At 40.5% G+C, this 24,208-nt stretch overlaps 1 protein-coding gene across 10 annotated transcripts in view; it reads left to right on the top strand.

Annotated features, from left to right (window-relative positions):
- The window catches only part of PHF21A (PHD finger protein 21A), a 194,675-nt gene that overhangs the window by 25,019 nt on the left and 145,448 nt on the right, over positions 1-24,208 (top strand). For all 10 annotated transcript variants that reach the window (XM_019551193.1, XM_019551196.1, XM_019551194.1 and 7 more), the window contains 2 exons: positions 6,921-6,953; positions 10,556-10,621. In XM_019551193.1, the coding sequence (XP_019406738.1) occupies positions 6,921-6,953; positions 10,556-10,621 (99 nt within the window). The remainder of the gene's footprint in view (positions 1-6,920; positions 6,954-10,555; positions 10,622-24,208) is intronic.

The following is a 24,208-nucleotide window of genomic DNA, read 5'->3' as shown; positions in this document are numbered from 1 at the left end:
ATGAAGATGTTGAACAGTGCGGGCCTGAGGACCGAGTCCTGGGGAACCCCAGTGCCCACATCTCTCAAGGTCGAAAATGACCTTGCAGTCGAAAATGAAAGACTCAGTTGGGTAGACTGCAAGGTCTGATTTCAGGTAGTAATTTGGATGTTAAAATCTGTTTTCCCCCCTAAAGTTGGGATTCTTACCCCCTTGCCAAATCCTAAATGGCTAATTGTGATTCTATTGCTATTCCATTATAATACTCGGGAGACTTTTTTTTAGGTGTATTAGCATAATATAAAAATAACCCTTCTGGATCAAATCAGAAATGCAGTTAGCCTAATATCCTATCTCTAACAGTTACAAGTAGCTGATATTTTAGAGGAAATTTAGAAATCTCTATTGCTTGTCTTACCCTCTCAGTCACCAGCAGTAGGTTATGTTGCTAACTACTGTTTGATCTCTCCTGGTAGACTCATCCTATAATTTTATGTAATTCCCTTTTTCAACCCAGTTATATTACTGGCCTCCACAACATCCTGTGGCAGTGAACTCTAGTGAGCTCTGTATACTACTTTTGGGGTGGGGTGGGCTGGGGTAGAGAATATTTTCCTTTTTGTTCATTTTTTATTTTTTTATTTTATTTTTTTTAAACTGCTTCCTGATTATTTGTTGGGTGCAACAAAAGAGAAAGGACTGGCAGTAGTGAGCTGGCTTTATGTGGCACTCTACCTGTTTTGAAATTCCTTTGCAGTTGGACTGGAATAGATGATGTCCATATCACCCAATTCGTTGAGTCCTCTGGTGGCATCTCTGTATTATAACACTGAGATGTTCTTCATGTGTTATGAGACCAATATAGATTTGACAAACTTTTTAGAGCATGTGTAGAATTCAACCGTAACTATGGGACATTTTACTGTAATACAATATTGGCTTTTTCAAAAGGTAGAAGGTTTGCTTGAGCCTAAATGGCCACTTGCGCTAGCTGGAGTAAAGTACTCCAGTTCCTGTAGTCCAAAGGGACACAGGAATGATATGGTTAGCATCATTTCAGCCACCTTTGACAACTTGGCCCACATGACCGTTATCCATTTGCATTGAAGCTGTAAGTGTTGAACAAAGTTTGAAATAACGTTTCTGAATCCATAGCGAGACACCCAAAAGTGTTGTATTAATATGAGAACAACGAACTACTTGAGTACCTGGAGCATTTGAAATTCACCATTGCTGTTGAACACATATGAAATGAGGACAGTGGGATGATATTGTTTATTTCAGTTGTATTCCTGGTTTTGACACTGACTTTCTGTGCTCAAATAGGTTTTCCTTTTTGTGCCTCAGCTACCACATTGATGAATATACACCAACATTTAGATGCAAATGCCAGTAAAAGGGGAGTAATTATATTTGGCTGGCTCACAGGGATGTTATGAGCCCTATTGAAATAAAAGTTGCTAAGTATGAAGGCCAGCTAGGAAGAACTTGTAACAAAACTCCAGATATCCTCCATTTCTTTTTCTCCTTTTATTTTTTTTTTCTTTTAATCTTCTGTGTGTTCTTTAGATCATGAGGAGCTTGCTGGAGAAAGGAGGATTGTTTAAAAAAAAAAAACCCCAAAAACCTGAAGATGAGCTTCCAGAACTTCAGATTAGTGTCTTTTTGTGTTTTTCAAGAAGTCCTCATCTTTCTTGTGAAAGTCATAAAGTTTGTTTTGAGGCTATGAATGCTTTCTAAATGGCCCAAGGCACTGTACTAAAGTGTTCATCATGCTGGTACCCAAGTGGAATGCAGTGTTTAGAATGCTGTTTTCACTTTATACAATGGTATCTGTTTTCCCTACATACGTATGCCAGACTCTTCCCCCAAATCATCCAAACATACTAGTACTTCTGTGACAACTGAAATTTGACACATTCTTATTCATGACTTGGGAAATCCTTAGGAGGCAAGATGTGTGGGGTTTTTGTGTGTGTGTGTGTGGTGGGGGTGGGGTTGTTTTTTTAAAAAAAATTTAAATGGACCTTGAATTGAAGGGTGTTGTTGCAGGTATGTCTAAAACATTTTATGACAGGACGGCATTCCAGACTTGGATCCAGAACAGTTTCAGATCAGTCGCAGGTTAAGGCTTAATGCCATCTTAGACCTGCACAACTATGACTTGCCACTGTCACAATATGGCCTCCCCAGGGATGGCCATGATGTCCCTAGGGCACCATAATGCTGCCATCTCCACCCTGTGGGTGCCTACTAATCTCACCTGCCACATCTTGCTGGTTTAAATGAGGAATCAGGAGGCTGCCCTCGGGTTGCTGCTTGGTCACAGTCCTGACAGACTCCTCTAAACCCTGTGGGTTGTTGGACCCCTTACTGGGTCCCACACTTAGGAGGTGCCTTATGATTATGGGCTAGATGCGTGGCTCCAAAACTTTCCCTTTTACCATGTCCCATGCCTTGCAGATGGTATTTAGATGTTGTCTCTTGTGTTGAGGCCTCAGTCTAGTTCAGCCTCTTGTTGTCACTGCACCCTTAGCCTCAAAAGGGTAACTGCAACCTCTGGTGCTAGGCTCTCTGCAAGCCCTGTCTTGACACCTCTGATGCTGTGCCCCAATGAGGCTGCTGCTGCCTTCTCCCCAATAGCCTTATCCCAGTCCACCAGCATAAATAACAGAAAACACAGGCCCCTGGGCTACAACATAACAGTAACCTAGGGTCCACCATCTGAGGCAAGCTTCTCTCTTAGTCTAATGTGCCTCCTTCCCACCAGCACTTATGAGCTCCTATAGCCCCTTAATCCTACCAGCTTCAGAACAGACAGTCAAGCATCTCTAAGTAGCTATCTCTACAAGAGCTCCTTCCCTCTTGGCTGCTGCCAGAGAACTAACCCTTTAGTCCCAGCCCTCGGGTTTATATGCGTCCAGGGCCCAGCCTTCTTCTGGCCAGCTGACTGGGTGCAGGTGTAGGTTAATTCCCTCCATAGCCTGCTGCAATGGCAACCTGTACCTGTGGGGGTTCTGCCTGGTTCTTGGGGCCCTCTCTGGGCAGTTTCTACCCTTGAAAGGAGCAGGCTTACCTTAGTGCTCTGTGGCAACCACTAGAGAGCCTAGTGAGCAGTGGTGTGGACAGGAGCCAGGACTGTCTCTTCAGGGGTGGAAGAGGTTGGGGGAGTGTGGCATACAGCTTGGAGGTAGAGAAACCCCCCATGGGAAGAGCTGTGTGTAGAAGGGGAAAATCCTTTAAAAGAACTGTTTGAAAGAAACAGGCAGAAGTAAAGAAAAAGGAATGAAAAATGAAAGACTAAAATCTTGCGTGCATTTCAGTGAATTGGGATTGAGTGTGGGGGGTGAGGGGTGGGAAGGAGTTGGATTAGCACTTGCAGTAGGGCAGAGCTGAGACTAGCAGGCTCACTGTGTGCCACAGCAGAACAGGAGTTGGATTAATGCTCATGCCAGGGCAGAGCTGAGACTCAGTGGGCTTGCTCTGTGCATGCCACACTGGGGCAGAGCTGAGACGTATCTGGTGGTTTCCATTCTCTGACTCATCCTTTTCACGGAGATAGGTAGTAGGATTGCTGTTGCTGTTTGCACAAGGGTGTTAGAGCAGGCAGCAAACTGGTGAGCTGTACCTAGGTGCTCAGGGTTTAGTGGGGTTGCATCCCCTGGGGGAGGGAGATGCCAGCACCCCTCTCCCCCCAGGTAACGGAATTAATTGTGTGGGTTGGAAGTTTCTCTGTGGAGCAAAGCAGTGGGAAGACCTGGAAATGGTGCATCCTTTGATGCTGGAGGGAAAATGGATCAAAAATGACCCTTGCTTGAATTGGCATAATAGGGGGCTGAGGCACATGGCTTGTGAAGAGAGGCTGAGGGAACTGGGTTTATTTAGTCTGGAGAAGAGAAGACCAAGGGGGAATTTTAATAGCAGCCTTCAGTTACCTGAAGGGTGGCTCCAAAGAGGATGGAGCTAGACTGTTCTCAGTGGTGACAGATGACAGAACATGGAGCAATAGTCTTGAGTTGCAACAAGGGAAGTTTAGATTAGAAATTGGGAAAATCTTTTCTCATTACAAGGGTAGTAAGACACTGGAACAGATTACTCAGAGGTGTGGACTCTCCGTCCTTGGAGGTTTTTAAAAGCTGGATTAGGCAAAGCCGTAGCCGAGATGATCTAGTTGGGGATGGTCCTGCTTTGAGCAGGGGGTTGCACTAGAAGACCTCCTGAGGTCCCTTCCAACCCTCACTTTCTATGATACTCTGGTCATATGGAAAAATATTGTGACAGTTGAGAGAAGATGAAAAAACTCTTAAGGTGATGGTCGTCTGCCATGTGTAGAATTTTTTAACTAAGTTGCTGCGTCCCTCACTATTCTGATATATTCAGGTCACATGAGAGTTTTTGTGCTCTCTGTGGAATTATCTTTTAGTTTTGATATTGCATATTTATATGGCTGTAGTTTAAATTTACATAATGAGATTAGCTTCGAGTTTGGAGGTACAAACTACTGAGAACGACTGAAAGCATCATTTGGAAAGTAGACATAAAGTGACGTCTTTCGTATTAGTCTCTGGGATAATGATTTACTACGGTCTTCTTTAACTGGTGCTCTGAATCTTTGCCAGAACCCTGTTGGTTTGTACACACAACCCTCTGGCTAATTCATCATCTGTTTACAGTGTAATTGGTCATTTCTAATGTACACCCATAAGAAATCACAGTGGAATTTGTTCCTGATAATTAGTTGGCTAAGGGGAGGTACTAACCTATGCACTCCATTGCAATGATCAATCCAGCTGATTTTCATAAAACATTGGATGCTCTTCAGTTCTGCATGGCTTAACTAGCCATAGTCAACCATTCCATCTTTTATTTTGGTAATGAGTGCATGTAAGAATGCAAAGCCAGGGATCTTTGACATTTGTAATTTTGCAGTTCCCACAAATTATCACTCTTATTATTTTGTAGTAAGAAATTGTACATTAAGTATTTATTTCTATAATCACATAGTTCATATATAGCAAGCCAAAGTACGTAGCTTGCATTTAGAGGTTTTAAATGTATTTTTTTCTTCACCATAAATGATAAAAGAGAAAAAAAACGAAGACAAACCCAAAAACTTTTATTTTCATAAAATTTTTAAACTGGCTAACTACTGATTTTAAATAATTCTCTTGTGGATAATTAGTCATCATTTATGAGTCCCCTTGGTGCAGTGAATTTAAAATAGATTTTCCTGTACTATTGTACATCTACTTTTTTGTTGGTCAAAAAGATCTTCCAGAAATAAGTACTGGACTGGACTAGCTGTTGGATACCATAACTTCTCGTAAACTGAAAGATTCTCCTGGTGATGAGAGCAAGCTCTGTACTTCACTTTGACCTGGAATATTACTTGGGTAGTTCCTCACTTTCTGTGTCAAAGTACTTGTCATCATTTGTTAATTCAGGAATTAAAATGAGAGGTTTTAAAAGAAGCTGCATTTGGCTCCCCTCATAATAGACTAGGTTCATACTTAGTCTCCTGGGGGCTGAAGAATGGGGAGAAACTGGAGTATCACTTTTTTGCAAGACTGGAGAGAACAAAACAAATTTTAAACATCCCAAACCAAGCTTCTGTTTCTGTTCTATCTAACATTGAATTCTTGCCTACTGGGAGCGTGGAACAATGTTGTGATCACTGAACTTTTTTATTTGCTGAAGCTTAATGCTGTAGGAAGAGCAATTTATAGTCAAATTGACTTCAGGTTGCCCTATGACAAAACAATTTTTAGTTTCTACACACTTAAATTCACGCACGCACGCAGATTTGTCTTGGCATATGTCCAGATTGCAAGCACTGAGGAACTGATATAAATGGGACAAGGATATAAACTTTGAAGATCACAGTTCCTCTGTTATCCATGCCCAAATTGTGGTGTGAAAAGACTTTTATAATTTATATATAAAGTGTGTAAATTCTCTAAGCAACAGTAATTCACAATTCTTTTTTTTCTTCAAGCAGCATTCATTTGTGTGAAATTTAGAATACAGCAATTTACCTTACTTATGTTCTTGTAATTTTCCCTTGTTCTTATAATTTGGCCCCCCACCCTTCTTTTTTTCCTTTGCAATAAGGGGATAGGGAAGCAAGTATGGAATTTTAGTGTGCCCTTTTCAGATCCAGAGCTAAATTTTGCAATGTCACCACCAAAACAAAAAACGAGATTGTTGCATTGACCTTGTCTCTTCATTCTGGGGTTTTGGATTCCTTAGCAAAATCCTGGAAACTTTCTTCCAGCTTAGCTATACAGACAGTACCCTCCTACAGCTGCTTGAAGGAACTAAAAGGAGGAAGAGCAATGAATGGTAGCCATCTGTCTACTTCCCCTTGCATGTGGAGAGCATCTCTTCCACGATGATCTTAATCACTCTGGCTTGGGGGATAAAAGTGGCAAAGAAGTTTTAAACATGGTCTCTTATGTGGTACCAGCCAAGCTAATACACAGGCGATTCCATAGTACTTGAAATGTGCTGTGCTTGTTTTCGGATACAAAAACAAACTGCTTTTGTATCTGAAGTAGTTCTCTCTGTTCTATGTTCCCTGTGGCTGTGGGCAAAGAAGGCAGCAATTTTTGAGGACACACAGCTCTTAGGTTATCCAGCTGGCTTAAACTGTCCATCAAAAGAATCCTTTTTCAAGAACTGTTTTGAAAAGGAGAAACTGTAGTAGCATCCTTCAGCTAAGTGTAAAAGTTAATAGGCTGACTGTAGTATTAGTAGAGAGGTCTCCTTACATTAATTACCATATTTCTGTAAATTTGAAAAAAAAATGACCTAATCCTGTTTGTTAAATAATAAATGACAGCATGCTCAGCTTCTAATGAAGACCATTGCACAAACTGCCTAAATAAATGGCTTTGATTGAGAACCTTATGATGTATCAATGCATCTTTCTTTCTGTCTAGAAACTGGTTGCCCAAATGAAGCAAGATCCACAGGTAAGGATGAAATTTGTTTTTACACTGCTTATTTTACTGTTAAAGTTAAGATGTAAGAACCGATATGATGCACCGTGTCCAGTAAGTTGTATGTGACATTGGATGTTCACTCACTAAATACTACTCTTAGAGGTGGATGGTCCTGCTCTAACTCTCTTTAAAATGTATGTGATAAAATAAGCATTATAATTAGCATTGGTTAGCTGAGGAATTAATAGTTGGTAAATGAGCATGTTGCCTCTATGGCTATGCCACCAGTGTTTAAATTGAACCTGTTTAGTAATAGCTGTGAGTTTGTCATGTTTTTGACCTGATTCATGATATGTTTTGGGAGTCTTGATGTGTAGTGAATACCTGTTTCACTTCATTACTATAACCATAATTGTTAGTACTTTAAACAAACAGGCCACTTATTGACAACAGGTTCAAGACTGTGCAAGCAAGGAGACCTGTTCCTATTCGAAGGAACTTGCCTGGATGGAATACAATCTTTACTAAGGGCCAACTTTTATTATCCTTTCCATGCCCAAATGATGCTGTGGATCCTGATTTGCATGCTTAATAGCTGCATAGATGCTTATGCATTCACATTGCATAGGTAATCGAATCACAAATTATATGTAAATGCCGTGGCTGGAGAACTGCCATTTTGGCTGCCTAAAAGGTATTAGAATTTGGCCCTAAGTAACCATAGGAGAATTCTATATTTGACATATAGGGTTTTTCATAAAAGCGTTCCAGGCATTGGTGTAGTATGTGGGAGGAAACTTGAGGTACAAGAACATGAAGTGAGGAGTTGTTTTTCATAGATATTAAAGGCACAAGAAGGTAAGATAATAAGAGTGGAAGGAATCATGTGTAACCTTGAAAGGTGACTAAGAAATCATTTAGGGAAAGCAAGTCAGTGCTTCATTTATTGGTAAAAACGTTTTCCCTTTGGTGCTTTAAATTATGGAATCTTTTTTGTGCTAGGTCTCAAAGTTGGGTCAAGTACTATATTTTCTTGAATATAAGATGACCTTCCCCCCCCCAGTAATTAGATTCTATATATGGAAAATTTGTAAATTTGTTATAATTTTCCAGGTATAGAATCAAATTATTGGTTTTGAATTTAATGGCTCAGAAGTCAGCTGTAGAATACAGCAGCCCCTGTACCATTTATTAAGGGACACCGTTATGATTAAGAGGCCCAAAAAGTTACCCTGTGTTAGAAAAATCACAAATTCTAAATTGTAATGTACCATATATACTCAAATGTAAGATTACCCTGAATATTAGACACCCCCTCAATAAATGTTCTATATATAAAACCTAATTATACATTTGTAATAACTTTCCATGTATAGTATCTAATTATTGGAAGTTAGCCTTGAATATGTCCTCCTCCCACTGAGAATTTTGGTTCTGGACTAGTACATGATAATAGTCCAGAACCAAAATTCTCATGATTTACCATATAGTTCATTGAGCTGAGCCACACCACAGTCAACAGCATTTCAAGACATGGTGATCCTACAGCTGAGTGTGTGTGTGTGTGTTCCAGGTTACCACTCTCTTATTCTTTCTCTCCCCCCTCCTTTATATCCAGGGGCCAAAAAAAACATGCGGGGGAAAAATCTGGCACAGAAAATGCTTGGGCAACATACCCTTGCAGCGCAGAGAACACTGGACTGTGTGATTTATGTGGCACTGCAAATGTTTGCAGTGCCACATACTGCATGGCCACGCTCATCTGGATGAGCCTATACTGTTTTTTGGCAGCAGTTTAATGGTAGTGTATTTAGTGAGGTTTCCATGTATGTGAATATAAGAAGAGAGGCTTTTTTCCCCCATTTTGATTGTATTTAAATGAATACACTTACATTATCTTCTGTAGTGTTCATATCATCTGACTATGCTCAGTGCTTAGAAGGGTGAGAGGTTTCTGTTAAGAAACTCTTACCCATCTCAAAATAGCCACAAATGCTTCGGGTTAAGATTGAGAGGCATTTGCAGAGATGTCCAGAGGGCCCAATACAGGCAGAGCAAAGGAGGGCTTCAGCTCCAAATTTGGATTTGTTGGAGCTTTATGTCATCCTAGGAGTACAGTAGCAGGTAAGGGAATGTAGATCAGGATTAGAATGCATTTCAAAGTTGTGTGAAAGGTATATTAAGCATGTTGTGTCTCTAGTGATATTAGAGCTTCATGTTTTAATACTTTTATATAGCACCATAGTTGTGCAGGGTGCTTTGTAGAGGGACAGTATGTAGGCCCCAGATCCAAGGATTTGGATTTAGGTAAAAGATCACATAAATAAAAATGAAGAAAGGGAGAATGTGTACATTTGCCAGTCTCCTCACAAAATGAGATTTTGCTCAATAAGCTTCTGAGATGGAATGCCTTTTACTTATAATTATTTTTTTTTTTTTTTTTTTTTTTTTAGTAAACAAAAATTGAGTTGCTTGTCACATCTTGTACAGTGAGCTGTTTATGGCTCTCAAAAATCTTAGACTTGAGGAAAATGCCCGTGTAGGTTAAGTGCTAACATTAGCAATGTGTTGTTAAGGCAGCTACAACCCTTCTAAATGTAGGCTAAAGCCCAATGAGAAATTGAGAGAGGATAAAATAGACACATTCCACTCTTCTTTGCATGTGTATGTTAGTTAACTATTAACGTATGTAGCCACTAATGTCCTATGCAGTCAAATGTCTGCTTTAAGGCTTGTGTGTAAGCAGCAGGGCTAAGTACAGACATTCAGGAGGTTCAAAATGGCTGTCTGATTTAAACGTAGCTCTTCCTAGTACCAACCTTACACTTTTTTACAGATCCGGTGTCAGTGACTGGCAATCAGTATAAACCTGTAACTGAACAGAACTTCCATGCACACAGACTAGCTTAAAAATTGCAGAACCAGGTTTAAGATAAAGCTGTATATACATTTAATCAGACTCATTCAGTTTTAGGTCAAACTGGTGCAATGGAGCTTCTGTCCACTTCCCCTGCATAGCCCTAAGCCTGGGAAAACCCAGCCACTGGCCTCAGCCCTGGGGTGCTCGCACCTGGTCCTCTTCCACCCCATCTGTGGCTTGCAGCTCCCCCATCCCCTGGAGGACCCCTGAACCCCTCCAGATGGCAGGACCCCCAATGCCTTGGCTAGCTGACTTACTTGATATCAGGCAGCTGTTTTGAATTGATTTAATGTCCCCCTAATGCCCCCAAATGTCTGTACTTAGCTCAAATGTTGGACGGTGCTTTAGTTAGCACATTATGCATCCCATAGACAATACTAAAGTTTTCTTCTCTCATTGTATTTGGTTTGACATTTCAATGATAACTGTAACATAATTATTTTGTATATAGCACCTGTGGATGTTTTAATTAAGTCCTTTCAAATTGTTCTTCCTCTGAAATCTTGCTGACTACTAGAAAGATTTGCTAAAGATTGTTGTACCAAATTACTTTTGAATAAGGCTGTATTAGTCTTCTTGAAGAATCTGATTGGCTGTATGTCCAGAGGTGCTTTCTTATCTGTAGTATGTTATGCAAAGAGTCATCCTTCTACTATTCTGTGTTTTAACAAATGGAATATCTCTCTCACAGATATTTTTTCTTTCTAATCAGAACGCTGATTTGAAGAAACAGCTTCATGAACTCCAAGCCAAAATCACAGCTTTGAGTGAGAAACAGGTAGGGAAATGGGGATATATTTAACATCATGTTCTAATATGTCTGCTCCCAGCTTCTAAGAGAGCTGCTAAATTTCTTTATGTGTGAAAATAAGTGTGGGCAGCTAGTTGTTTTGGATTTTGTTTGATTTCTCTAACAAAACAAAATACAGATGAATAAGTGGAGCTCATCAAACAGTCGACTGATAGAACCAGTCACCTATGTTGATGGAAAAATCTGATAATAAATCTGTGGTATTTAAACTATAAGTTTTTACCTTTTAAATAAAACAGGTGGGACAAGACTGGGAATTTCACAGTGATATGATTTGGAGATGAGTTATTTGAGACTTGCTTGCTTGGTTTAAACCAATAAATCCTTATTTAGACAATGCTTAGTCTTTTACTCAGTATGACTTGAACAAGATTTTCTAATTTTTTTTCCTTCATATGTTTGAAGTCTGAGATCAGCCCAGCATATTTGGGGGATAACTGCTCAATAATTCTGAGGTTGCTTGTACAGCTGATCTTTAGTGGCCTTTTGTTCCCCATAGCTGACTACTATAATAAAGTTAGCTATTTGGTGGGGATTACTCCATAGGTGGATTTAAAGTAGCTATTGGTTGATAAATGATTACTCTACTGGACTTTCTATAGAAGTAGAAAACAATTCTAATGGATGACCCTTAAAAATGTAGGGTTCCCTGCAGTGGGAAAACAGATTTAAATACCTACTTCCATGAACTGTGTTCTTTCTAAAGGAGTCTGTTAACATTCATCTTGGAATTTGCTTACTGAAATGCTAAGCTGTGTTTTATCAGCTGGACAGTGAATCAAGGAGACTATAAAACAGTTGAGTTGGAAGATGAATTCAACTAAAGCTAAATGTTTCGTGTTTGTATTGGTATGCATCTCACGTGATAGTGGCTTGTTCTTTAAAATTTGGAACAATCCTCTGCATGTGGTTGTCTGAGCAGGCTCAGAAGGCCCTTGAAGGTTTCAGGGTTAGTTTTCCTGGATTTCAGAAGGTGAGTCTCTTTGACTGCCATTTTTTGTTTGCCCTAGTAGGGACAGATGGTGTGACATGGAGCTAAAAGGTGAGAACTTCAAAGTTGAGAAAAATGTCTCTTACAGTAACTATATAATTGCAATTTGAATGTATATAAAGTTACATCATAAAAGAACTAAACAAGCAATTAAACATAACTTATTCTGAAATATGTTGTACATTTAGGTGGAAGGGGTGGCAGGTGAAAGGTGGGTTGTTTTGAGGTAATGTTTGTGGGGAAATTAAAGGAAAAGCTGCATCTTTGTTTAAAATAGCATCTTAAAGCACACAATAAAGAACTTTTTTTCCACTTATGATAAGGCATGAGTTTATTTTAATTTTTTTAATTAAATTGAATTTGTATAGTCTGCTGTTAGTGGTCTTGAGAAGGAAATGGTTAATATAAAATCTCAAACTGCTTTTATACTTTCCTACTTTTATAGTCATATGGTTGTAGTTATACAGTGAGTTCTCTGATCATCAGAATTTTAAAGCAGGACTTAAGCTGCTTTATCATCCCAGTTACGAGGCCAGTGAGCTGCTAGTACCCTAAAAGAGAACCCTTTTAAAAAAGAATAGCTGTTGTAATGAGGATTGCAGCACATTAGGATTAAGAGACTTTTCACACACAAGAGATTCATATGTATGTAGCTTTCTTTTTGCTGGCTATTTTCAGGAGTTTGCATGGGGAGCTGCAGTTTTTTGCAAAGCAAAGAGATGCATCCCATTTGGAGACTAAACACTCTGATTTCTGATGAAGGCTTTACTTTTGTTTTCACTGTTACTGTGTTTCTTTTCCTGTATACAGCAAAAATAATTGATGCTTCTGGTTGGACACTAACTTCCAGATTAGTTCACTGAGCAAATGGGTGCATTTTCTGATACCTTTTGTATATTTCTATAATATTCCTCCATATAGTATGCTGTTAGCTTTCCCTGGCTAACGGGTGTATTGCAGCATGTGCTTAGCTACAAGTTTGGGTTAGACTGAGTCAGCATGCTCAGCTTTTGCAAACCCTAGAATTAAGGGTTGAACTCTAATTGCCCACTACTACACAGGTTCATAGGGCAGTTTCTTTAAACTACAGTTCTAACTTCAGCTTCTAATTTGTGGATGGTTATCCACAGCTTTCATCTAATTCACTTTCCCTGAAGTGGGGAGTTTAAGGTTCTGACCTGCACATTGTCCCCTCAGTCATTCTGAGGGCAGATTGATACACTAGCGTTCAGAAAAAACAGAATATTTGGTGTTGTTGGAGTATCATAAACTAGGCTAGCATACTCTTTTCTTCTTCTGTTGTTCTCTCCTGCTGAAGGTGCATGAGGGTTCTTAGTATGAGCACCAACTTTTAACAGCTTAGCTGAGGCTTTCAGTTGCTGTAGGGACTTCTCTCCTGTCCTATTCTGAAGTATTGTGGGAGTAGTGCTAATGTGCAGGAGTTTGCTGTCTGTCGCTGTAATGATTCATAGTGGCTCGGGCTTCTTGCTGAGCATTAATAATGAGAGCTCTGTTCAGAAGTTTGGGAAACTGAAGAAATCTGGCAATCTACAAGAAGGCAAGTAGGTTGTCATGTGTAGGCTTAAACTTAAAGAAATTTGTTAGCTGATGCAGAGTTAAAATGTACAGTAAAAAGCATGCCATATCCATACAGCTGTTGAAAATGTAAAAAGAGCAGTGAAAGCAAATGCTTTGATTTGTGTCACTTGAGGTATTTATGCAGAGTATGCTGCAGGTTGTATTGTACTGCATGAAAGGCAACTTTTTAAAAAGGTAGGGGGAAGGAAACTTTTGAACACATTTCATTTTAAAGTGGCAGTAAACTTAAATCCTTTAAACAATTCTTTTCCTTTTACTAATAACCTTCAGTTTTTAAATTCAGTGTTTTAATAATGTTTCTGTTCTTTTAGGACAGTAAAATAAGTGAACTCATTTTCACTTCTTTTTTTTTTTAGGTTTGATGTCTGTACTTTATTGTTTAGAGTTGTAAATACTACAAGGGAAGGAGGTTTTTGTGGGGAGGGGACAAAAAGCCTAGTTTTTGAAACTAAGTGTTTTACTGTCAAGTATTAGCAGAAGCTGGTTATTTTAATATAAACTTGGGATCTAACTTCCCTTCTAAACATAATTATTTTTATTATATCTTGTGTTTTCATCACAGTTCAGTTTTAAAAGTTGTTTTGTGTTATAAGAGAGAGATTTAAACTTTACCACGAAACAAAACTTTCAAGGGTGCTTAGTTGTGATTTCTGTTAACCCTGGTAGAGAATTGGTGGCCAGATCCCTGTTTTGAAAAATGTCTTTTAAAGTAAAAAGGTTTAGAATTAGTGATTTGAACCATCAGAAAAATCTAACAAAATCAATTTTGAAAACTGTAAAAATGAGTTACTATCCACTGCCCTGCCCTCTCAGTTGCATTCAAGTGGTACTACCCTGCCACTGATCTGCTGTCAATGAGCATATACAAGATGACTGCTTTCAGTTGCAAGGAATAGTTCATTTTTACTTCACTGAGTAGATGGGAAAGAATGAGTGGGCAGAAAATCTGTTGGCCAGCTTTGTAATATGGGTGGTTGTATGCCTCTGACATGTATAGTTGTATCATACCCATCTTTTTGTATCCTTCATTTTGTAATACAGGACTGTCCAACTTCTTAGCGGTTTGGAGATGCATCAACAGAGGCTGCACTGAGCAGGCAGGGCCCATCCTGTCCTCCCCCTCAAACTCTCCAGCTACAAACTCCCTTGGCATCAGGCAGGTGGGCACTGGGAGGGTGCCCCCTTCCCAACCACTATACCAGGCAAGTGGGTGGGAAACCCCACCTCTCTACCTCCTGCTGTGGTCTCTCCTGGCACCGCAGGTTGCGCTGCAATGTTCTGCCCTGTTGCCTTCAGAGAGGGGAGGGAGAGAGCCTGGAGATCTTGACTGCTGCACAGTTAGAGTAATGAGGGGATCTGCATGAGGAATCTGGGGGCTGCAAACTAAGCCCTCACAGGTGGTATGTGCCCTGTGGGCTGGCAGTTGAACATCACGGTTGTACTATATAGCAACTTCTCTGTGTAGATTACCTAGTCATCACTATTTACTTAAACCCAAATTCTTGGAAATGTCGGAACATTAATTCTGCCTCTGAATGCAACAGAAATAAAAGCTTTAAGGAATAGATTCTCCTGACGTAGTGTTAGTACTTCATGTAAATTTATTCTTTCTTACCTCTCAGGGAGGGAAATATTTCCCATAGGATGAATAGTGACCCAGGACCCAAAGGTTAAGTGACCTACCTGAAGTCCAAGGGAGACTGACAGTGAACAGTTTACCTCAGATGAATGTACAGGCTACAAGACTTGTTTGTTTGTCTTCCCTTCCAGAGCTTGAACATGCTGCTTTATGCCTGATGCACTATAATATATTTTTAAGTGTGCCTAGTTAACCAAAAAATATTGGCTTGCAGTGGCAGTACCAGTTTGGATTACCTGCTTTATAAGGACAAACAGTTGCTAAGCAAATTCGACAGTTCAAAAATACTAGTTGTTCTGCAGCACTGCTACATCATTCATGACTCTCTTGTTCTTGGCTCCCATGCATCTATTTATTACCGTGTCTGTGGTCTCTGGCTATTTATTTTCTTGTATTACTTTATTCCTTATTTCCGCATGTTCCAAAACCCCCATCTTGGCTAATTCTTCTGTATTGGGCATGCTCAACTCCTGGCCAATAGGTTTGATCCAGCCCCTGGTCCCATGTTGTTCAGCCATTGGAGCTCCTGATGGGCCCAAAATTTCAGTGGCAGAGGAGCAGTGGCACTTCTGCCTTGCTGCTAAATTTCTGGATGTGTGGGGAGCCCAGCAGGCCGGATAGCATGGGGCCCAGTCCTGGCATGGGGCTTGATCCTAATTGTGCAGGGTAGCATGGGATTCGATCCTAATGTGTGGAGACCAGCCAAGACCACATGGGGCCTGATCCAGGTGTGTGGGCCCAGTCTGGCTCATGAATCAGCCCCAGGCCTTTTATCCAGCCTGCAGTGCTGCAAGGTTGAGTGTCACTGTGCTAAATAAAAATGTAATATGGTCTCTACTAAATTTGCCAGCAAAAATCTCCTGCTGGGGCCCTAATACTTAAATAGGAACATGTTGGAGGATACTTTTTTCTCTAATTAAATGGCAGTGAAATTAAGTTATTCTTTCTTGTGTTGCACTTCACTGTATTTTCAGTGAACAGATGCCGAAGGAATTAAGGGTGTTTATATATGTGCTTTGGGAAGCGATTGGGGGTTGAGGGTTAGGGGAAGGAGTGCTTTAATTAGAGAGGTTCTCAGAGCCACTCTAAATACAGGGCCTGGAGCGTCATGTGTATCAGCATCCCCACACCGAAAAATGGTGGTGATGGCACTTTAACTAAAGCTTATCTAACGAGCTTAATTTTAAAGTGCCCCCACCACCATTTTTCAGCACGGGGATGCTGATGCACAGGATGCTGGAGTCTGCTGGAGTGCAGTAGCTGGAGCCTGATAATTACCATGCTCCAGTAGACTTAATTAATTGAGTCTGCCCAGAGCAGTTTTGATGCATATGTATAGACACCTGAGACTACATCTACATTAAGTGTCAAGAACCCTTTAACTTTTCTATCTTAAGTGCTGGAAATGGGCAGCCACGATCTCAGATGATAAATATCTTGGGTATCATGTATCATGCATGTATCATCCCTGTATAGAAGTCCTAAGGGCACTTTATATTTAAAAAGTACCACAAAGTAGTTGAATGATGCCAAGCTATGCGTTTTTTTCCTCCCCCACTGAAGAAAATTTGACAAGTTCTGCTGTGGAGAGAAGTTAAGACACCACAGAATTTCAGAACCCAGATAATAACAATGTAAAAGCAAAGCAGTCTGTCTGCTTGTTGTTCTAAAGACTGGAAAATTTACTTTCAGATAGTTCCTCTCCTGTGGTGCTTAGGGTTTAAAGAAACTCAAGGTGGCTCTTCTGTATGACTCAGATGTGTTCGTAACCCCCTCCAATCTTGCCCCTGAACTGCACAGAATGGGAAAGAGGTTGAAGATAGTAGGAGCTTATTCTTAATTTGGACCCTAAATAAACTATTTTTTTCAGAGCTTCCGAGCCCTTTGAAATACCACTGAAGACCATTGGAATCTCTGTTCAAAATCTCTTGAAAGATCAGACCGCTCCCTGTAAAAACTATATAAATCTTTCTTGGAGTATCCAAAAAAGTGGTCCCAAGCCTTGTCCACATGTACATTTAAAATAATTATTTTATTGGTATAGTAACAAATAGTTGTTACATTAGAAAAGAGTATGGGAGGAGGTGTGTGTGTGTGTGTGTGTGTGTGTGTGTGTTTAGTCGTCTGGGACTGCTGCTACTTCTACTGTCAAGCCCTGATCATTCCCACCTGACTAAAGAATATAAAGGGTAATGACATACCAGTTAATGTGTCATTTACAGTTGCACCTTTTTTCATTCTGCTTCATGAACACAGTACAGGCAGCATGAAAACTTCAGTCATGTATCTTCTGAGGTTTGATTTTTAATATAATACACACACACGTGCATACAGCAAAAATAATTTGGTTAAAACCTCTCTGGTGTTGCTACCATGCTTCTGTCTTTATAAGGGCTCAGCCTAAGCATCTCTATTTTTAGAGAGACTTCAACTTTCTTTATATCCTGGTGGACTGTGAGTTGCCGCCCTTAGTGAATCAAAAGACTCCTTTTAACAATTTTGCTGGCATGGTCGACACCTCTAGTAGGGTGGGGTTTATTGGCAAATCCTGTCAAGTTGTTATGGTAGCTATTGCAGCCACTGAATAATACACTACCCTGGGAGTTCTTAAAAACCCTTCCCTCCCTGCTCCTCCCTACTCCTGTCCCAAAACTGGGGGGAAAATGCAATTTGAAGAAACTGGTTCCTTTTTAAGGTAAACCTTAAATAGAAACATCTACCAGTTGGGAGGGAAGAATAATCAGTAGTCAAATGCCAGTTGTTCATTTTAGCAAAGACATACCTGTAGCTCTAAGTTTTAAGGACCGGCTATTCAAGGAGGATGCTGGGAGAGGCTCTTATGAAAAGGATCTCTCTGATGTAGCTTTCAGTGGTAGTTAAAGAGTTGTTAAGAAAGATGCTTCTAGTAAGGATGGAGTAAAGTAACTAGTTGAAAGAATCCTTGGATTTCCAAAGTTGAATCCTGAATATGCTTTTGTGATTAAGGAGATAATGTTTAAAGCTTCTCAGTTTTTAATGTGAAGCCGCTATCTGTCTTTAAAACATGTAAGAGTTAGCTTTATGAAATATGCCTTGTGCTCTTTCATGACATGTGCCAGGGTCCCTGGGTAACATTCGAGAGTTCAGTGCCTGTTTGTTGCCCTTGCTAGACACCAACTTGGTAACTGACTTTTTCCTGGGAACTGCACCACCTCTTCCCACCTACTTTGTCTTCATACCATGTAGCAAGAGATGTTCCTGTCTATAGTTGATGCTACCCTTGAATCCTATCAGTCGCTGATGGAAAGTATTGTGTTACAAGTGTCTGCTTGGATCATGAGGCTGGTAAGCATAAGAAAAAAGCAGCAGAAAATACTGTTGGAACTTTTGAGCTCTTTACTTTTGATTACATTGAGGTTTTCTATACCACTTGTCACATTGAATGCTGATTTCTTCTTTCTCATGTGGGGGCTTTGTAGATCCTACACTGAGAAGGATCAGAATGAATAATGCTTGGACCCACATAGGCTTCATCTACATGTTACACTTCAGGTGTGATTAACCAGTTAATCATGTCTTAGGCAGTCACCTGGCCACAGGTTCAATCAGTGAATGGTATGATAAAAAGAGGAATAAGTTACAAAATTATTCCACCAAATGTGTACTAGCTTTGTAGCTGCTTCCTATCATGCCATTAACAGTGTGTGGCCAGGGGCCCCTGTGGCTGGAAGCAGAGCTCCCAGTTTGGTTTGGAGGGTGGGGGGTAGTTCACATGTGCCCCTGAGCCTGGAAGTTTCCAGCTGATAGCTCCTATTGGTGGGGCCCCTAAGCTGGAGGGTTCATCGCAGCAACTGTAGTCTCCCAGCCATGGGACTGTAGGGAGTGGGGATTCTTCCATCCTAAGGACAGGAGTTTGCACTTGTCCTTATTGAACCTTATCAGATTTCTTTTGGTTTAATCCTCTGATTTCTCTAGGTTTCTGAACCGTAGCTCTACATTCCAGTGTATCCACTGCTCCCCTCAGCTTGATGTCATCTGCAAACTTGCTGAGGGTGCACTCCATCCTATCTTCCAAGTTGTTGATGAAGATATTGAACAAAACTGGCCCAAGGACTGACCTCTGGAGCACTCCGTTTGATACTGGCTGCCAACCAGACATCAAGCCATTGACTACTACACTCTGCGCCCATCGATCCAGCCAGTTTTTCTATCCACCCTACAGTCCATTCATCCAACCTGTACTTCCTTAACTTGCTTGCAAGAATGTTGTGGGAGACTGTTTGTTTGTTTGTTTGTTTGTTTCGAAAGCCTTACTAAAGTCAAGTTGTATCACATCCACCGCTCTCCTGCATCCACAAAACCGGTCATCCCATCGTAGAAGGCAATCAGGTTGGTCAGGCATGACTTGCCTTTGGTGAATCTATGCAGACTGTTCCTAATCACCTTCTCCAGTTTCTTAGAACAGATTCCTTGAGGACCTGTTCCATGATTTTTCCAGGGACCCTTGTGAGGCTGAACAGTCTGTAGTTCCCCAGATCCTCCTGCTTCCCATTTTTTAAAATGGGCACTATATTTCCCCTCTTTCCAATCATCCGGGACCTCTCCCTACCACCATGAATCTTCAGAGATGATGGCCAGCGGCTCTGCAATCACATAGGCCAACACCCTTGGCACCCTCAGGTGCACGGTGTCTGGCCCCATGGACTTTTAGGTATCCAGCTCTTCTAAATAGTCCCTAACCTGTTCTTTTGTCACTGTTGGCTACTCATTTTCTCTCCAGATTGTGCTGCCAGGTGCGGTAGTCTGAAAACTGACCTTGCCTATGAAGACTGAGGTGAAAAAGGCATTAAGGACTTCAGCTCTTTCTGCATTGTCTGTCACTAGGTTGCCTCCCCCATTTAGGAACGTGTGGGTCCTTTACCTGGTCTTCCTCTTGTTGCTGATATACTTGTAGAATTCCTTCTTTTTACCCTTCGTGTCCCTTGTTAGATGCAACTCCGGTTGTGCTTTGACCTTCCTGATTTTATCCCAGCATGCCTGAGCAATACTCATATACTCATCTGTAGTTGTTTGTCCAAGGTTCCACTTCTTGTAAGCTTCCTCTTTGTGTATTAGTTCACTAAAGAGTTCCCTGCTAGGCCATGCTGGTCTTCTGCCATACTTGCTAGTCTTCCTGCACGTCGGGGTGGTCTGTTCCTGCATCCTTAGTAAGGTTTCTTTTAAAGTACAGCCAGCTCTCCTGGACCCTCTTCCACCTCAGACTGGCCTCCTGGGGAATCCCACCTATCAGTTCCCCGGATGAGTTGGAGCCAAGAGGCTTTCAATAGGCCTGTCTGCATTTTCATTCTGGAGCTCTGAGCAATCATACAGTTCTTTTACATAAAGCACAACTGTTCTTCCTCTTTTTCCTGAACAGTTTATACCTATCTATGACAGGGTTCTAGTCATGTAAGGTAAGTCCCCACCAAGTCTCTGTTATTCCAATCACATCATTGTTCTTTGACTGCATAAGGACTTCCAATTCTTCCTGCCCATTTCTCAGGCTTTGAGCATTCATGTGTAGACACCTGAGGTAACTAGCCAATTGCTTTACTTTGTCAAGAAGAATGAGAATGCTTCCCCTGTTGCCCTCTCCTGTGAGTTTTTTTTTTTTCCTTTAGATCACCCACTTACCTCAGGACTTTGGTCTCCATCCCTCAGTGAACCTGGATGAAAGCCCTGCTTTACTATGTATGTTATAGTAGATGCTTGATTTTTTAGTACACGATTTGTAGCCTGTTTTTTTTTTCTGTAACTTGTTAAAATGATATCTTCTAAAAGATTTTGTGTGGCCCTGCACAGCTTGCCAAAACTTGTTAACTGGCCCTACAGCCAAAATAATTGCTCACCCCTATTCTAAAGCTAGGCTTAGACTGTGAGCACCTGGACGTAGAAATAACAGCTGAGCGGTCCTGTTTGCAATCATCTACTTGGCAAACAGGTAGAAATTGGTTTCATGCACAGCAGCCTTGTGGCTTTTGGTGATTTTTCTCATCAGTGTGTTTTTAAACTTGTTACCAAAACAAAAATATGATCATCCTTTAGAGAAAAGACTCTAGGCTAAGTGAAAATAGAGCCCAAGACTTTAGAATATTTGCTCTCAAATTGGTTATGGGGTGGGCAAGCCATATTCACCCGTTTTGAGGAAAGGCTGACTTTACAGGTAGGAAGGAAGTCTGATAGAGATGCATGCCTTTGGTTTAATTCATCATGCTTAACATAATGTTTCCTCCCTTAGAACAGAGGAGATGGAAAGGTGGGAACTCACTATCAAGATATTTTGAGGGAAGATGTTACTTCTAAAGATGAGCTTCCTCCTTTTCCTCACCTCCCAGCACAGTGACAGGAGCAAACCTAATCCTCCATCTGCCTCTTGACATTCCTCCTTATAGAAAACTGACAAACATACAGCCAACAGCAGAATCCCTTTAATTACAAGCTACTTGTGTTTGACATTTTCCATTCTTGGTGCTCTGCTTTTCCCCAGCAAAATCAGTTAGAAGTTGTATGATACCAGTGACATTAGGCATCTTGGCATATTAATTCACATCATTGTGGGGTGTGTAAGTGTGTTAAAGTTGAAGTGTTAATGTTAGAAGTATAATTTAAAAACGGGGTTGTATTAATATAATTCACGTTGGCAGGAAAATGAGCTCCTAAAAGGGAATGCTGGGAGGGGATGGTGGGTGGGTGTGTATGTAAAAAACCAAAAACAAAAAAGTCTCCTGAAAGGGAAGGCTCATGTGGTATATACATATCAGTATTGTATTTATTTATGTCTTCACTGTGATTTGGGAAGCTGCCATAGCAAAATCATCTTGACAGCTGTGCCACAGTTGTAGATGTGTGAGTTTAAACCCTGCTCTGGACTTTGGCCAACAGCTGGGTCAACTGGGGATAGCTGTAAACGGGTCCTTGGTCACTTATGGCTGTCTTGGAATCCCCACCACATGTGATGCAAGCTACCTCACTACCTAGTGTGTTTTTTGGTTACAGAAAGCAGTATATCTTAATCACACTCACCCTTTGGGTTCAGCAGATTTTTGATCATCAAAATGTAATCAGTTTTATCCTCTAGGTTCCATGTTTAATATTCTGCCTTCAAATAATCTTTTCCCTCAGGCCCATGATGGCCCTTACAATCAGCCAGAATGCTTTCATTCTCTGTCCCCAGGATGCAACTCCTGGAGGAAAATGTAGTATATTGTCAGATAAGGTGTGCAGTTTTGAGAGACTTCCCAATCTACCAGTGACCTGAATGTGGCAACCCTTGGAACATGTTTAAATACAGCTGTTTAAGTGTGCCCTTTCTACCTGGAAGAGACTTCTTTGTGGCAGTAAGGAGGCAGTTGTGGTTTTTTTAATTGCTTGAAGTAGGTCATTAGATGGGGGGCAAAGGAAAGAGTAATCTCTTTGTCTAAATTTAGTGTTTAGTCTTTTTGTACACATTTAGTTTATGTCCAGACAGTGAATAATAGCATGCATGTAATGAATTGGGCAAAAGTGATTGATAGCTAGTTTTGGGGTAGATTCTTTGTGCCCTTATCTGGGGAGTTAGATGGAAGAGATGTTTGTTGCTTTGCGAGGGGTTGATGTGCAATTGGTGGCTGAAGTAGTTCTACACTCCTGCCTCTTACTTTTCAACTTAACTTTAGTCATAGATGGAAGGAATCGGAGAAGGCAGTGGCAGCGACTTTGTGCAGTATCTTCCTCTACTGTGTGATCTCTTGTGCCTTATGTTTTTCTCACTAAGGGCTGTTTGTCACTGAGTTGTGTTGTAATCCTGAGATCCTCCACAGAGAGAGAAGGTTCTGATTTGGTGAAAACAGAGGTTCTCTGAGTTGTGAGAATCATAGCTACTCTTTTGTTTAGGAAGACTGTTCTTCAGACCTTTACTGTCCCCTACAAACATCAGAAAAAACCAGCCTAGCCAGTGTCTGTCTCCTTTGTCATTTTACAGGAATTTGCTACTTCATTTGCTAAGAAAGTGTTCTCCTAAACTGTCAGGACACATTGATCGAAATGGATTCTCATTGCAGGTTCAGATGATAGTGGAAATGCACATCTCCTCTCTCATTTGTGCTTAACCCATTTGCTGCAGCTTCTATTATAATTATATGAATGTGGAAATTAAGATCAAACTCCTCTGGATCCCTGGAATGCTTAAACACATGAACTTGGAGAATTCAATATTGATGTGAACTTTTTGGTTTTGGGTTTTCCAGCTTTGCTGCCTGCTGTGCCAAGATATTCAGAACTTGTGTTCTGAGTTGATTTTTACCTTGTTGTTCCTAATATGCTGCTTAAAGAAATGCTAATGCCATAGCGGCTTCATTTAGGAATTCCAAGTGACCATTGCAGAATGTTTTTAAAATAAATCTCTGCATTTTTTTTTTTCTTCCAGCAGTTGTTCTCTGGATCTGCTTTTCAATCTTGAATCTGAATTATACTTAAGCCAGGCTTGGATGCAGTTGGGGAACTTTTTGACTGAATCTAGTTGGAGTCATCTTTTGTGTTCATATAACCCAGAGTAAATCTCCAAAACAGTTTGCCCTATTTGAAAAGCAAGTGCAGATAGATAGATTCTGGGCAGTTCATCTACAGTAGTAATACCTTTGTGAAAATCACATGTTGCTCCTTAGAGTTGGCTGTTGGAGATCCCTGAAAGTTTTAACTTGCTGAGTCGGATCATGCTTTAGAAATTATTTCAGAGATGTACTTTTCTGGTTTTTTACGGTCAAAAATCAGAAATGGACTAGAAACCAGAATAGGCAAACTTCAGAATTAAGGATTCCATCTTAATGTTTGCACAATGTGTGCAAATGAAGGTGTTTTAATTATTGAGGCAGGGAGAAAGAGAATAAAATCCACCCCTAGGCTTAATTTCATGAAAGTTAACAAAAGTGCAAGCTAGAATGTGTTTAATAACAGCATTTCATAATTTTAAAATGAGAAGGCGTATGTATTTCACCTGGGACTTCTAGATACGTGGTCTAATTGCACCATTCCTAACGCATAGTAAGAGAAGGTTGCTGCTTTGGAAGCTTATGGTCTAGCAGTACACCTACTTGTCAGTTAGGGGCTATGGTTGCAACTCAAGGAGACACTTATGGAAATGGTTTTAATTTGTTTTTGAATAAATGAGTTAAGTTACCTTCTAAACCCACCTTTCTTTAAATCCTGTGCAATGTGATTAGTTCCATTTCATTTTGCTGGAGTGTACTGTCCCATAGATCTAAGCTGCTTCACAAACTTCAGCAGTGAAAAACAACAGGTGTGCACAAAGGAAGTAACAATGTTTGATTCC

This window comes from Crocodylus porosus, unplaced genomic scaffold, assembly GCF_001723895.1.
Source record: "Crocodylus porosus isolate Cpor-Errol unplaced genomic scaffold, CroPor_comp1, whole genome shotgun sequence".
In the NCBI taxonomy this organism is placed as follows: domain Eukaryota; kingdom Metazoa; phylum Chordata; order Crocodylia; family Crocodylidae; genus Crocodylus; species Crocodylus porosus.
The sequence above is the reverse complement of the archived record's forward strand: the minus strand, read 5'-3'. Positions and strand labels throughout refer to the sequence as shown.